The sequence below is a fragment of the Pollicipes pollicipes genome, unplaced genomic scaffold (genome assembly GCF_011947565.3).
Source record: "Pollicipes pollicipes isolate AB1234 unplaced genomic scaffold, Ppol_2.1 Scaffold_3890;HRSCAF=4567_pilon_pilon_pilon, whole genome shotgun sequence".
Taxonomy (NCBI): Eukaryota; Metazoa; Arthropoda; class Thecostraca; order Pollicipedomorpha; family Pollicipedidae; genus Pollicipes; species Pollicipes pollicipes.
This window is the reverse complement of record NW_023596397.1, coordinates 65,001-79,464: the sequence shown is the minus strand read 5'-3', so window position 1 is coordinate 79,464 and position 14,464 is coordinate 65,001. Positions and strand designations below refer to the sequence as shown.

The 14,464-nt window shown below is 55.7% G+C and overlaps 1 protein-coding gene across 1 annotated transcript in view; it reads left to right on the top strand.

The window, feature by feature from the left end:
- Positions 1–1,847: 1,847 nt before the first annotated feature.
- LOC119093036 (glutamate-gated chloride channel) overlaps positions 1,848–14,464 on the top strand; it is a 34,820-nt gene continuing 22,203 nt past the window's right edge. Inside the window, exons 1-3 of the mRNA XM_037215928.1 lie at positions 1,848–1,884; positions 13,116–13,198; positions 13,679–13,813. Of these exons, the coding sequence (XP_037071823.1) occupies positions 1,850–1,884; positions 13,116–13,198; positions 13,679–13,813 (253 nt within the window). The 5' untranslated portion in view covers positions 1,848–1,849. The remainder of the gene's footprint in view (positions 1,885–13,115; positions 13,199–13,678; positions 13,814–14,464) is intronic.

The following is a 14,464-nucleotide window of genomic DNA, read 5'->3' as shown; positions in this document are numbered from 1 at the left end:
GCTGGGAAGCTTAGATGATGCCAAGCCAGGAATGTCACGGTCGTGATGCCCATAGTCGGCAACCACTAGCTCATTATTTTTCTGCACGGGAGTATCATGCTTTGAAATGGTTCTGTACATGTTCACGTTACGTCACAAAAACCTCGCCACTCAGAGCGCGACTCTGGCTAGCGATGGAGCCTTGTGAGTCCCTAATGACCCTGCTTTTCCTCCCCTCGCCCCGCCCGCCCCCCCCCCCGTCCCCACCGAATCTCACCGTGGGTCGCCTCGCCGTAATAGCATTTGTCTCCTCCGGCAGCTCGCGTTGCGTGTAGTGCCCGAACAGCAACATACTAATATGCTCATCTGTCCAAAACAAAATATATCCCAGCGCGAGCTAGGCAAAAGATGAAGATGCCGCGGTTGCCGTGTTGTGGAGAAAGTCTATGTTATAAAAATGAGCAGAGATTGGAGTGATGTAATTGTTGAAAAGCTGACCCTCAATGTTGTGGCAATTTTCCAGACGGGCATCCCCGACGCAATTCCCTTTCACAAATGTTTCGGACGAAATCAATCGGAAAGTACCGCGGACTTCGCAGGCGCTAATGGTATGGAGATGCGTGGTGTCGGCCCTCTCAACCAGAGATATGTCGGCGTCCTGAGATGAGAGCCGCGAGCTCGCCACAGGGAATGTCAAGTACGCGCCCTCGTCTCAGGCAAGATCGACCTCTCTCGACCTCTCCGTGACAAGTCAACCATTTCGGTCATCGCTGTGACCTATTTTAGATAACCAGTACTGACCAGATATAGACGATCCAATTACTGCAGCCCCTCAAGCACTGCTTGAATTGGCTATGCATTGGGTACGACAGTCATTTGAAACGTTCCTTACGTGCGTCAATTAGCTATATGTAACAGCCCTTGCTCCAACTTGCTGATTAGCAGGATTGGAGTGCACTGATGCCAGTAGTCGCCCGCTCCTGGCATCTTTCAAGATAATCCGTCCGCCTGTTTCCGCTCATTACGATTTTACGTGCCGTAGGCCAGGCCACCATGATTTTGATGCTGTTGTACGCTAAGCGGAAGGGGATTGATGCCATCTGTGCATCCGACTCAGCAACTCACGTCCCGTTCCAGCAGATCACTACAAAACCAATGATATCTCACCAACTGCCGGCCCGTCCCGGGTGTCTCACTTGTAAGCGCAGCTCGCATGCGGATGCGTCGGCGCACAACATGCATCTACGCAGCCACTTCACCATTTCTCCGGGCTTGTTCTTATCATAACCCTGAGCACTTTTGCAACACATGCATTGATGAATCTGCGCGGCGAATCGGCGAGGCGGAGCCGCGCGCCGGCGGCCGTGGACTGGGCCAGGCGCGCGGTGCCGGCGCCGTCCGATCCAACGCGCTGAGGGGGAGCGTGCCCGGCCGTGCGCCGACCTCCGCCCCATCTCCGCGCCCGGCGGCGGATGACGGCCCATCGGGCTCGGCGACGGCCGCGGCCGGAAATAAGGACGGCGCCGGGCGGCAGCGGCGCCGCCACGTGGCGGCCGGACATCACATCAGGTGGCCGGGCGCGGGCCGCGAGAGGGCCGGCCGCCGTCAGCCGCCGGCGCCGCGTCTCATTAGAGCCGCCATGAGCGGCCGACTGGCGGACGCTCAACAGTTGCGGAGGAAATTAGGTGCTCTAGAACTGTGCTACAGATGGTGGTGCTCCAGAGGTGCTCCAGAACTGTGCCCCAGATGGTGCTCCAGATCTGTGATCCAGATGGTGTTCCACAACTGTGCTTTAGATGGTGTTCCAGAGGCGCTCCAGAATTCTGTTCCAGATGGTGCTCCAGAACCGTGTTCCAGAACTGTGCTCCACATGGTGCTCCAGAGGTGCTCCAGGGCTGTGCCGAGGTGAAGACCTAAGGGACGGGAGCGCGTGAAGTGTGGGCGGCGACGCTGATGCTGATGCGTCTGGCGACTGGCTGGCCCCTTATGACTGAGCTGCTGACGTTCCCAGCGGCTGGCAGCGTAAACAGGAGCGTCACCAGGGCTCGATGCCGAACACCAACTATCATGAGGGTACAACCCAACGTTCTGGGGAGAAACAAAGCGGAAGTTGAAATGCTCAGCCCGTTGTATATCCCCGGGGTCGCGTTCCGTCCCCGCTCATCTTCGCTCGATGGTTGGTTCGGTCTCCCCTCTCCTGTTGACATCCGCCGCCTCCGGGCCGACGCGTCGGCTCGCTGAACGAGCCTTATTCCGTCGAGAACTTAATCTGCATACGTTTCCTTTAATCTGGCGCAGTGGGCCGGCGTCGAGTCGGCTGCGGACGCAGCGTCGGCGTGCCGCGATGCACGCACAGCGCGCCGCAATTGTGGCCGCGCGCGCCGCCCTGTTGGCCGCCGCCCAACCCCGGCCTGCCGCGCTATTGATCTGCGGGCATTTCCGACGCGCGTCACACGCTGAGGATCTGCCTGCCGGAAGGCAGTGAATAAATATCTATTTAGCGCCGACCGTGCGCGGGCGTCTCGTCGGAATCGACGCGGCGACGGTGACCTGCGACCTCGCCGGCCGGCGCTCGGTCGTGACGCCGCGCCGGTCGGACGCCGCCGCGTCGCGGCCGTGTCGCGGCCAGGCCAGTAATGTATCTTCCGTGTCGTGGGCGTGCCTTTTGTGCCGGCGCGCTCCGGTACGGCGTCATGATGAGATGAGCAGCCCCGGATTAGAACACAATACCAGCGACGATGGATGTCCTGCTGGGCGATGGCAGCCCCGCGCTGCTTTAATCCCTCCTATTGCCTAGGAATATTAATTAGGCGTATGGTGTTCAGCACCAAAACCACCTTCCGAAATCGTTAAAATCCCTGCGATGTCGGCGCGGGATTTTATTAAAGAGGTTGAGTCTACTAAAAAGTTGCTCTATTCGTGTTTTTGAAACGAAACGAAAATTGTTATTTTCAAAAATGCCTTTTCAGTTTCGACACATGCAGAGCTTTATGAAGATTGCCACATTTACAGCTGCTTAGCTGACTGTACGATAACGTTATGACCCGGAGTGGTGCCATAATGATGGTACCACTTTATGATAGCGGCCTCCCACAGGGTCTAAACTCAGCAGAAATATTTAAGTGTTAGGAGAAAACAGAAAAAAGAAAGATGACGCAAGCACATCAAAAGTTACACACATTTCGACCAGCTGAACTGCCGATACTTATTCGATGGACACAAATTCTTCATTTGAAATGTAGCGGGTACACGGTGGCTCCAAGCAGCGGTTCATTTGGCTTAGGCAATGTTTCACGTCTGTCATCAGGGTGTACCATCGTATCAGGTGGTTTGACAGGGGGTGTGTCGTAGTTGTGTCGCGTCTCTTACCAGGGTGTTCCATCTTAACGGGGTTTGACACCTGTGGTTTAAAACGATGATTTCAAGCGGGTTCAAGCTGGTGGTCTGAGGGCAGGCGGAGAACCGATGTGTCGGGGCGAGAACGCCGATGTAATGGCACCGTCGCTGCCGCTAGCGTCCATGCAATCATTCAAGGATACCCATGGTGCTCATCTCTGCCCCCCCCCTCCCCGCTCTCCCCCCATTGGCACCGTAGCGACTGAAGCCGTTGTTCTCATACCGCTTACTTTGTTTCTGGTGTCGACCAAAGCGCCTGTTGCCATGACTTATCGCTTGCACAAATAGATCTACCACTGGGACAGACCAGGTCTCGTTCAGATGGTCACTGAGCAGGCCGGGGAGACGCACAACTGATGACGGATGGTGATGAAGTCCTGCGGAAACTGCTGGTTGAATGGCCCTCCACATACTTGTGTCATGCTATGCATACTTCAGCTGGAAAATATAGGTGCTTTTCACTTCTGACAAAGATGGCCGGATATTTCGGCTGGAAACTACAACTCTTGAAAGGCATCGTATTTGACCTCGATGCCGGCACGATTTTTGCCTTACTTTCTGCGCTGATAACGATTGCACCGACCAACTTCCTTTGTAAACAGACATTTATGTCAAAAATGCATAAATATTAATTCCACATGTTCCACAAGTCACAGCCTGCCCTTTAGCGCTTAGAAATCTAACGTAATATATGAGCAAACATCGCCATCGAGCTTTCATTTGCTCTGTTTGGGCCGCGCGCCCCAGAGCGCTCGCGCTGCTACCCCACAGCACGTCCTCGCTCTCCACCGTCCAAATGTCCGCGCTCTCCAATTCCTGACGAGCACAGATTTCTTTTCAGGTGAATCGGGATCAGGTGGAATGGAGAGGGAAGTGGAAGCATTTGTAGCTCGAGTGCTGGGCATACTGTGCTGACGATTCAGGCAGCGGCAATAGCAAGCCTCCTGTTCACGTTTGTGTCGGCACACGCCACCATCGTATATCGGCGCATCTCTCAGTTTGTGTTGCGTTGGGCGCACGGGTGTAGGTAAAAACGCGGATGGCGATGTCAGAGCGCCGACGATAGCGAGCGCGTAACATAACAAGTCCGCAGCGGCGATGGTGAGGGATGGATGATGTCCTGCGATGTGTGCTGAACCCATCCGACTGAGGGGAACTCGTTCGTTGCATCGGAACCAGAAACACTCCAGGGCCAGACTCAGAGCTGCCCAGAACCAGAGCTAGAGCTGCCCATATCCAGAGCTGCCCAGAACCAGAGCCAGAGCTACTCAGAACCAGGGCCAGAGCTGCCCATATCCAGAGCTGTGCCAGAACCGGAGCCAGAGCCTCTTCAGGGCCAGAGTCGGACCCGCTCCAGACCCGGAGCCTCTCCAGGACCAGAGCCGTCCCAGAACCGGAGCCAGACCCTCTCCAGGGCCAGAGTCGGACCCGCTCCAGACCCGGAGCCTCTCCAGGACCAGAGCCGTCCCAGAACCGGAGCCAGAGCCTCTCCAGGGCCAGAGTCGGACCCGCTCCAGACCCGGAGCCTCTCCAGGGCCAGAGCCGTCCCAGAACCGGAGCCAGAGCCTCTCCAGGGCCAGAGTCGGACCCGCTCCAGACCCGTAGCCTCTCCAGGGCCAGAGCCGTCCCAGAACCAGAGCCAGAGCCACACCATAGTCAGAGTCATACCAAAACCAGGGCCAGAGCCGTCCAGAGCCAAATCCGCCCCGGGGGCAGATCCGTGCAGCGCCAGAACCAAAACCCAGATTCAGAAACCAAAGCCGAGATCCCCAGATTCGGGGTCTCTCCAGGACCAGAACCACCCAAGAAATAGAGCCAGAGCCGCCTCAGACCTTTCTTTCCAGGGCCAGAGACGCTCGATAACGAAGTTAGAGCCGTCCCAGATCTAGATCCACCCCGGAGCCAGAGCGAGAACCGTCTCAGAGTCAGAACTGCGCCAGATCCAGAGCCGCTCCGTAACCAGGCCACGTAGTGCCAGAGTCAGCCCTGCCCTGGAGGCCTGGAGCTACCGCCGCCTAGAAACACAGTCACAACCACTTCATAGCCAGAGTCAGTCCAGAATCGAAGCCATCCCAGAGCTCGAACCGCCCAAAGCCAGAGCCTCCGCAGCGCTCCTGCGGGCGACTCGGCGGGAGTTCGCTCGTTTATTTCGCCGTTGTTTTCTCTTGACTGACGCGAAGCCCCGGTTTCTTGAAATATATCGTCCCTAATGATCCAACGTCTTCCCGTATCTTGTTTTCATTCGAGAGCTCGTCCGGTCGATTGCGCGCGCTGAAAAACTGGCGGGACGACCGGAGCGCGTCTCAAACAGCGTCTGGCGGTCATTAGCCTTCTGCACCGGTGCAGTCCTGTCCCGCGTGGCCACGGCCGAGTGATGGATTATCCTCCTCTGGACCACGGGTGCCCTCCAAGCTCGGAAAGGGGTGTTTTGACGCTACTTGTCTGATCTTCTGCAGCTCATTTTGGTGATGTCCGAAAGGCTTAAATCGCCTTGAACGGTCGAAAACTGTCGTCTGATGTTTGGTGTTGTTTCTTCTCTATTGAGGTCGATGGGAACTGGGCAACACACTACATTGTTCTTTCAAACCAAAAGCCACTGCGGACCAAGGTCGGTGTCTCATGGTTCCTCAATGCTTCATCATAGGTCAAGGGAGGGTTTCGCAACCACAGGCAGGCCGATGCCAGGCTGGCTGATGAGCATATACCCTGCATGGCTCGCCATTGGTAATTTCGCACCATCTGTTTGACATATTTAGATTTGTCGCGCAACTAGAAAGCGACACCGGATTTCAGGAATATCTCATGAAGGATTAGTATGGGACAAGTGAGCAGTTTTGTGTAACGTCTACTGTTTACATGTAAGTTTTCTGGTACACACCTAGTTCATGCGCCCAAAAGGCTTGAACATCTTGCTCACGCTACCATGCGGCAGTACGGGAGATATAGGCTCAGGCGTTAGACATTATCTAACACATTTTCTTCAGCTGTAGTACATCAGGACAGGTTTTCCTCTTTTCCTCAACTGATTAAAATAGACAATATTGAGCCTTTAGAAATGCATGGATGGTACTGACCTACCTAGCGCTTTCAGTCATGCATGGCGGAGTGCTGAAAAGGCTTTTGTGCACAGAAGCCGTAATTACGTGTTGTATCGTACGTACGGCTTGACGAGCGTACGTATCGAACGCACAACTGAAACCAACGCGAAATGCTTCGTGTTTTAGCTAGCATACAAGCCCCAAACCTCCCTCAGGTTTGCGCTGTTCATCGTGACCAGCTGCGCTGAGAATGCGGTGCGGGTCGCGATGTCGGCTGACCTCCATTTTCTGCCCATTGTCTTCACACCGTCATCTGACTCCTGCCGTCTGCCCGGCCCTCTTAGACCACTATCTCACGTCCATCCTCTGCTCAGGTCGCTCAGATCGCCTGGCGACCCCGTCCTCTGCTCGGCATCCTCAGACCGCCGACCGACCCCGTCCTCTGCTCGGCATCCTCAGACCGCCGACCGACCCCGTCCTCTGCTCGGCAACCTCAGACCGCCGACCGACCCCGTCCTCTACTCGGCACCCTCAGACCTCCGACCGACCCCGTCCTCTGCTCGGCATCCTCAGACCGCCGACCGACCCCGTCCTCTGCTCGGCATCCTCAGACCCCCGACCGACCCCGTCCTCTACTCGGCACCCTCAGATCCCCGACCCCGTCCTCTGCTCGGCGTCCTTAGATCGCCGGCCGGCCCCGTCCTCTGCTCGGCATCCTCAGACCGCCGACCGATCCCGTCCTCTGCTCGGCGTCCTTAGATCGCCGGCCGACCCCGTCCTCTGCTCGGCATCCTTAGATCGCCGGCCGACCCCCGTCCTCTGCTCGGCACCCTCAGATCGCCGGCCGACCCCGTCCTCTGCTCGGCGTCCTTAGATCGCCGGCCGACCCCGTCCTCTGCTCGGCACCCTCAGATCGCCGCCGACCCCGTCCTCTGCTCGGCCTTCTCGGGGGCGTGCCTTGGCGCGGCCGCGGCGTCCGGCGCCCGGCCGATGGCCCGTCCGCGCTGCCGACCATCCATAAGGCGAGCCGTTTTTCGGCTCAGCTCGGCCGGCGTCGCATGATGAGAAGTCTGTTTCGTCGCGATGAGCGACAGCGGCCATCCGTCTGGTGGGCAGGCAGCGAGCGGTGGCGCCGGCCGCGGCCAGAGGCGCCGCTGACGGATGGCGTCGAGGTGGGGCCAGGAACGCCCCACTTCCCGCGCCGCCGCCGCGCCCCCGCCACCTCCACGAGAATAGCCGGCCATTTACAAATTGGCTGCTCTCTATGGAAAGCTCCCTGGCTTGGCCGGGGCGGACTGACGCTGCGGGTGGGGGAGGACCGACGCGAGAGCCGCGGGCCAGCGGGTCAGCGGGTCAGCGGGTGGGGTCGGGGGGTCGGAAGTGCGTTGTCTGTTCCGGCGGAGCCACCCGGCCACCGGCTGTCCCCGGCTGTCCCTCACCGCCCGCTACTGCGGCAGCGCGGTGGTGCGCGGTGTTGGCCTGCAGTTCCTCCACGTCGTCTTTCTTTCCGGGCGGGGCGCTCTCGGCGCGCCGTCAGAAGGCAGTCCACGTACGCCGTTTGTGCCAGCTTCGCTGACCGGCGCTGCATGCCGAGCAGCTCGCCAAGATACGTATGGCTGTTATTGAAACGTAGCGCGTCGGAAATGCGCCAGCCGGCGGATGTTCGAGGAAGCGCCTTACGACTTGGGTTCACGAACGACCGCTGGGAAGCAGGTGTTTTTATTCGCTGATCACGAAATGATGGCAGTCTTTCTCTTGCTATTTTGCCTATGAGTGATCTAGTTACAGGAAGTCCCGAATGGGCGGCTTGGTGTCTAAGCCATAATGCAATCAAGTTCTGGAAATGTGGTTTGTTTGTTCAGTTAGCCGTGAACGTTGAGGTCGGAGCATACTGCGTGCGGAAAATCTAATTGGCATGCATTTCCCCAATACATTATATTTTTAAGCGTCGTTCTAAAAGCATTCATTTTCACCAGAGCAAAATATACCCGCTTACCCACAGATGAAAGATAAAAAATTGATAATGCTGTCTTGGCAGGACAAAAGAAGCGTACAAACAGCCCATTTAGTTGTTTCAGATGCTCAGTGAGTTTTCTTTAAAACTGTGTTAGCATCTACGTCCAGTAAGTTGTGGACATTAAAGATTTACGACATACGTCATAGAGTTGTGTTCAGTGTTTTTTGTTGTTGTCTTTTTGAGGTGCATCAGAGCCGATCTTATCTATATTTGTATGGCTACATATCTGTACATATATATGCCTATAAATATACATATATATATATATATATATATATATATATATATATATATAATATCAAGTGGCTATCTTGGCATCTCTGAAAGTCATATTTTGGGCCCCTTGAATTTGGGTTGACATTTTATTCGTTTCTTTGACTAACCTTGATTAACTTGGCTCGGTGGTTTACGGCGCGCCGACTGCAAATGGTCATGCGGCCCCTCCCCCCTCCCCCTCCCCCTCCCCCTCCCCCTCAATCAACTGAAGGAATTGGATGGCGTGATATAGTCACTGAATTGACACAGAATCCATTGCGTCGGCCGAATTCAAAATGATTCGGCGTTGCTGTCATTACATTAGGGTGGAATATTGTTTAGAAAAATGCGCATGTCTGCTCATAGATAAGAGTTGAACCCGGGACAACGGCCTGCCGGGTCACGGTAACTCCGTGAGTGTCTCTGTCATCTGCGGTCCGTGTCGTTGGACTGCGGTGACCCCTGCGGTGACCCCCGGTGACCTGCAGCCCCACAGGGGGTTGGTGCTCTCGCTCCAGCGGGCGCCCACGCGAACTGGGTGAGACGCCTTTCCAAACACCTCCCGATCCACCAGCCGCTGCCAGTCGTCCGCGCTTCTTCCGCGGTGTTGACCGCTGATGGACCGCAATCTGTGCTATCCGGAGGAGCACCCTCCTGGAAATTAGTGTGTGTCGGCTGTGTGGAGCGACGGCCGGTCGGCTGAACACCCGCTGAATCGGGCTCAGCCGATGGTGAGCGAGCTCAGCAGCGGCTGGAGACTGGCGTGGTGACAGGATAGACGGGGTGCGACGCATGGCGCTGGGGCAAGGGCTCGGGCTCGAGAAACTTCGGGTGTGGAATGCCAACAAGAGCAAAAACACGAGGAAACAGTATCACGAAGGTAGAAATTGGGCGGGATTTTGTATCCCCTTTTGGATCGACCTTGCCGTTGAAAGCCGAAAAGTGACGGACACCTCCAGATCATAAATTTATCGTTCCTTTACGTGACTTGAAAAGCCTTTGTTTTACATTCCTGCCATCTGTCATGATCAAGAGAGATTTCCGACCGCACAAACCATGATTGTTCCACTGAAACCGCAATTCTTACTTTTCCCCGAATGCATAGCAATTTTACTGGAGATGATGGGCAGCCTTTTGCTGGATGTGTATGTTGCCTGGAGTAAGTAAGAAAACCCTTGTTTATCAGGGCCACGAATTGTGTCGCAAATCGACGATGCGCCAACTTACTGTCGACTCGTCGAGACAGAGTAACCCCTAACCACAGACGAAATTGCTTCCGTTTACAGAAATTGGCGTTTCCAGCTACATCGCGAGTTTGTTTCTGACCGGAGTTGAGCATCGAGCGGCTTATCATGGCCGGCTTGGTAAAAGTTTGAAGATTTTTGTCAATGGCCGGGGTTATCTTTTCTGTGTCTTCCGAGAAGTGCTCCTGCGGTCGCTTGACTTTGGCTGACTAAATGTTCGTATCTACATGCCCTTTTCTTTAAATGCTTCCTGTAACAGCGCGCTCGCGCACATCACGACCGCGGCGATGAAACGCAGCCACGCGTCGACCGATTACGTGCATTCTCTCCCGCACCCTGGACGTGCCACCACACACAACGGCCGTCCAGACTGGCGAACGACAGGTTCCTTTGTGTGCTGTCCGTCTGGCAGGCGGGCTCGGTGCAGCGTGTGCCACAGGCGGCAGGAGCAGCTCAAGCCCGGCCAGGGTAGCCCCTCTGGCCCGTACAACGCGGCAATTCAGATCCCGCTGCCAGGCACTAGATGTGTGCTGGATTGCGGTCCGATCGATTCGCGGTGCTTATGTAACGTGCCCCATCTTGGAACATGGTCAGCGAATGATGAATTCAGGCGGCCCCGTCTGATCTGGACCGCGGCGTTCGAACAGCTCTGATAGGCCTGTCAGTGTAAGTTTGGTTGCAGCAGGCTGGATCGCGTCGTAGTTCCGTCGCTGGCCTGCAGCAGACTGTCTGTTCTGACGCCTTGAAAAATCGTCCCCATCGCCCCAGCGCTGAGCAGCTCGCTGATGACCTCGTTGATGACCTCTTGCTCGCTTGCAAGACAGTACACGGCTGCCGCATCGCTGCGCTGTGCATTTACATCACAGAACGGGCCGCTATCAATTCTGTCGGGCTAAAAGGCCGGAGAAGTAAACAGGCCATGAAGCGGAAAGCCCGACGTGGTTTCAGGGAATAAAATGCATGCAAATGGTGTTGTTTAGGCTGAAGCGCAGAAATACGAATATGTCTCTAACGCGCCACTCCTTCCGGGGTCAGTCAGTTGACCTCGGCCCCATCCCCACCCTCACCTCCTTTGCATGGCCTGTGGCAGCGCGTCATTGGCCAGCGGTATTCGTTTCTTGCCTTTGAATAGCACACTATGTAGTGCCTTACTGGGTACACTGTCAGGTATTGCCTGCACTTCATCAGTAATCTGACCACATGCTTCGCAATGAGGGCCCTGAGATGACAGTCTTTGATAAGCACAGTTTGTCCCAAATATCCCGGGCTTATCTTCCCTGCGAAGCGCTCCCAGTTGAACGAGCCATTTTCGCCACAATATTTTAAGTTGCCGGCCATTGCCGCCACGGGGCCGCCACTGTTTCAGCGCGGCTGGCGAAGGTAGCTGCCGATAAGCCGCCAAGGACTAGCCACAGCAGTGCAGCTGCTGAGTAACTAACTCGCATACCTGCCACGCATTGGCCAGATTGTTCGATACTTGTCTGTCAAATGAGATTCAAGGACGGTGAATTTTACCTATGTGAAATACATGATGCCCGTTAGCTGGAGTCTCCCGATGTCCCGAAGCATACGATACCATTCATGAAACGATATGATTCTTTATTATACTTGATACATATGATATATATGATACATATGACACTTTCGGCTTCAAACTCCACTTGGCGCTCTTGCTCGCACTTAACTCTGTTCTGAACCGTAGGCGCGAAACAAGGGAAACGAAACGCGGTTCACTCGTCTTGTTATTAGAGATTTTTATAAATCCGTGGCGATGCATGGAAAAATTGACTTCAAAGAGATTTTCGGTGCAACTTCTTTGTGTGATACTCATTTGCCGTAAATAATGAAATATTGTCTTACACAACTGCTGGTACTTATCAGGACCTATCTGCGAGAAGTCTAAATGATCATCTTGTAGTGCAAGCTGTACCGGTTACTGCCCATGGGGTAAATCGGATAAGTGGCGAAGGCGGCGCGTCGGTATCGGGTTGCACGTATCTGTTTTTCATCGCTGAGTGATATAAAGCATGGCATTAGAGTAACAAGTGTAGGGTGCTCACGCAGTGTCTCCGAGTGCGAACGCGACGGCGCGTCTTCCATGGCAGCCGTCGTGATGCCGATCCGCAGGCGGGGTGCCCTCCCTCCCCCCCCCCCCCCCGGCACCCTGGGCATTATGTTGCCAGACCCCGCCGCGGCCACTCCCCTCCACTCCCCCTCAGCGTCATCGCGGCTGCCAACACGGCCCGGCGGCCCCTCCCTCCCCATCAGAGGCTGGAGATTCGACGACGGCGGCCCTGAGGTCACGCGGTCCGCACCGCAGCGGAGCCGGCGCGGAGCTGCCGCCGCCGCCCGGAGCGGTCCCGGGCGCCGTGACCCCGGGTGCCGTGACCCGTGGCCTCGGATGTGAGCCTTTTACCCGTGACCCGGTGCGGTCCCGGGCGCCGTGACCCCGGGTGCCGTGACCCGTGGCCTCGGATGTGAGCCTTTTACCCGTGACCCGGTGCGGCCCGGGGCGCCGTGACCCTGGGTGCCGTGACCCGTGGCCTTGGATGTGAGCCTTTTATCCGTGACGCGGTGCGGCCCCGGGGTCCGGCCTCCGACACCGCAGAAATCCGTCGGGAACGGTTGGCAGAAGCGCTGAGAGTGCAGTGGGATGGAATGAGGCAGGCGCCGAATATCCGAACGTATGGAGGTGTACTCCGTGCAGGACATCCACATAGACGGATTCCACCGAACATAAGCATTGAGAAGTATTCGGGCAGCGTGCCGTGTTAAAGGAAAAGGCATAGGGTGGTGCCAATCAACTACGTACGTAAATTAAGATAAAATGACGTCTGCGCTGTACAACAATACTGTCATCCTGTCCGTACGTCATAGTGCAGTGGGATAAGGGATGGCAAGATGAGTGTCCTGTTTATATGACACGCTAAATTTCCGCGACCAAAACGTGAAGAGTACGTCACTGTTCGAAATGAAAACGAACAAAGGGCGCTGTCGATAGGACGCAACGGTAGGCTGCTTTACTGTTGACATAATCCCCCGGACCGGTCGGAGTATGTTATAACTCGCTGACGACCCGCACCGTACCGCTCCAGCGCTTATGAACAGCTTAAAACGTAGCGGAACGCTGGCGCCCGCAGTCGTGTCGGCCACCGCTGTCGGTGACACCGTCTCCCTCTGCTTCAGGATATCGCTGACGCTCTCGTGTCCGATGGACCTGAAGCTGTACCCGCTGGACAAGCAGACCTGCTCGCTCAAAATGGCCAGCTGTGAGTTGTCCGGGCGGCCGGGACGCGCGGAGCTCCCCGCCAGTCGGGGCCGGCCGGCGCTAGAAATGGCGGCCTCGATCGGGGACAGATCTGCCAATCTGCACATCCGGAAACTAACTGTGACAGCTCGGCTGTCTGGTCGTGTTGGAGCAGATAGGAACGTCGCGGCTTTGCGTCGAATTCTCTTCTCAAAGGAGCCCTGGTGGACTGGCTTTGGTTTAGGGCTGGAGGATTGGAGTCCGGAGGTCTCAGGTGGTCGGCGAAAAAGACAGTCATGGGGCGCCCTGGGCTGCCCATGCAAACCACGCGTCTGCGTAGGTGTGCGTCTAATTCGTCGCCGTCCAATATGCCTTGTCACTAATATTGCTCGGCAGCGCCCCTTGATCCAGAAATACCGAGCTGTCTTCCCGGGCCTGCGAGAGATTTCTCGCACCGGTGCTTGAGATCTGTTCCATGGTGCCGCTGTTGGCTCGTTGGCAGATGCGTGGAAGACAGATGACCTGATATTTGTGTGGAAACAAGGCGATCCCGTGCAAATTGACGACGGCCTTCACTTGCCAAGATTCACGCTGGAAAAATTCCAGACCGCCTATTGCAACAGCAAGACAAACACAGGTAAGCAACGGCGAATTAGCCGCATCTCCGATCACGGTGTTCCCTTTGAAAGCTTATTAACTACCTGTCATAAACTTAACCAGAAACAGGTGACGAACGAGGTCACTTTGCGTGTCATTGGTCGCGAATGAAAAATGAGCGCCCCCAGCTGCGGGTGCCCATCAATTTGCTGTCGGGCTCATTAGGCGGCGTCGGGTCTCGCCTGAAGCCGTGCCAGGTACGCTCAGCAGCTTAAATCGACGGTCTGTCGTCGGCCTGGCCTTTGAAAGAGGTCGGTGTTCCTCCTATGCGCGCCGTTGCACGGTCTGGGTGGGCTTCCTCCCACAAAGTGGTTTTCCTTCGGCCCACAAAGGTGTTTTGGCAGGCACGCTGATGCTGTTTTAGGCGATTTATGGTTGTTTTGTATTTACTGCAGTATGAGGCACCCGTAAAGCATATTCATTATCCCATCAGTTTAATGAAATGACGCATTAAAAGATGTATTTGATAAAGTGAACACACCCATCAGAGGCTGTAGTGTACACACCTCGTGCTTTTATATTCATAGGAAAGGAAACTATAGCATTAAATACCATTTGTTGCCTGCAGGTTATGCGCCAACTTAAGTGTTATTATGCGACCATGCATCCACAAATGTCACCTGATTAGAAA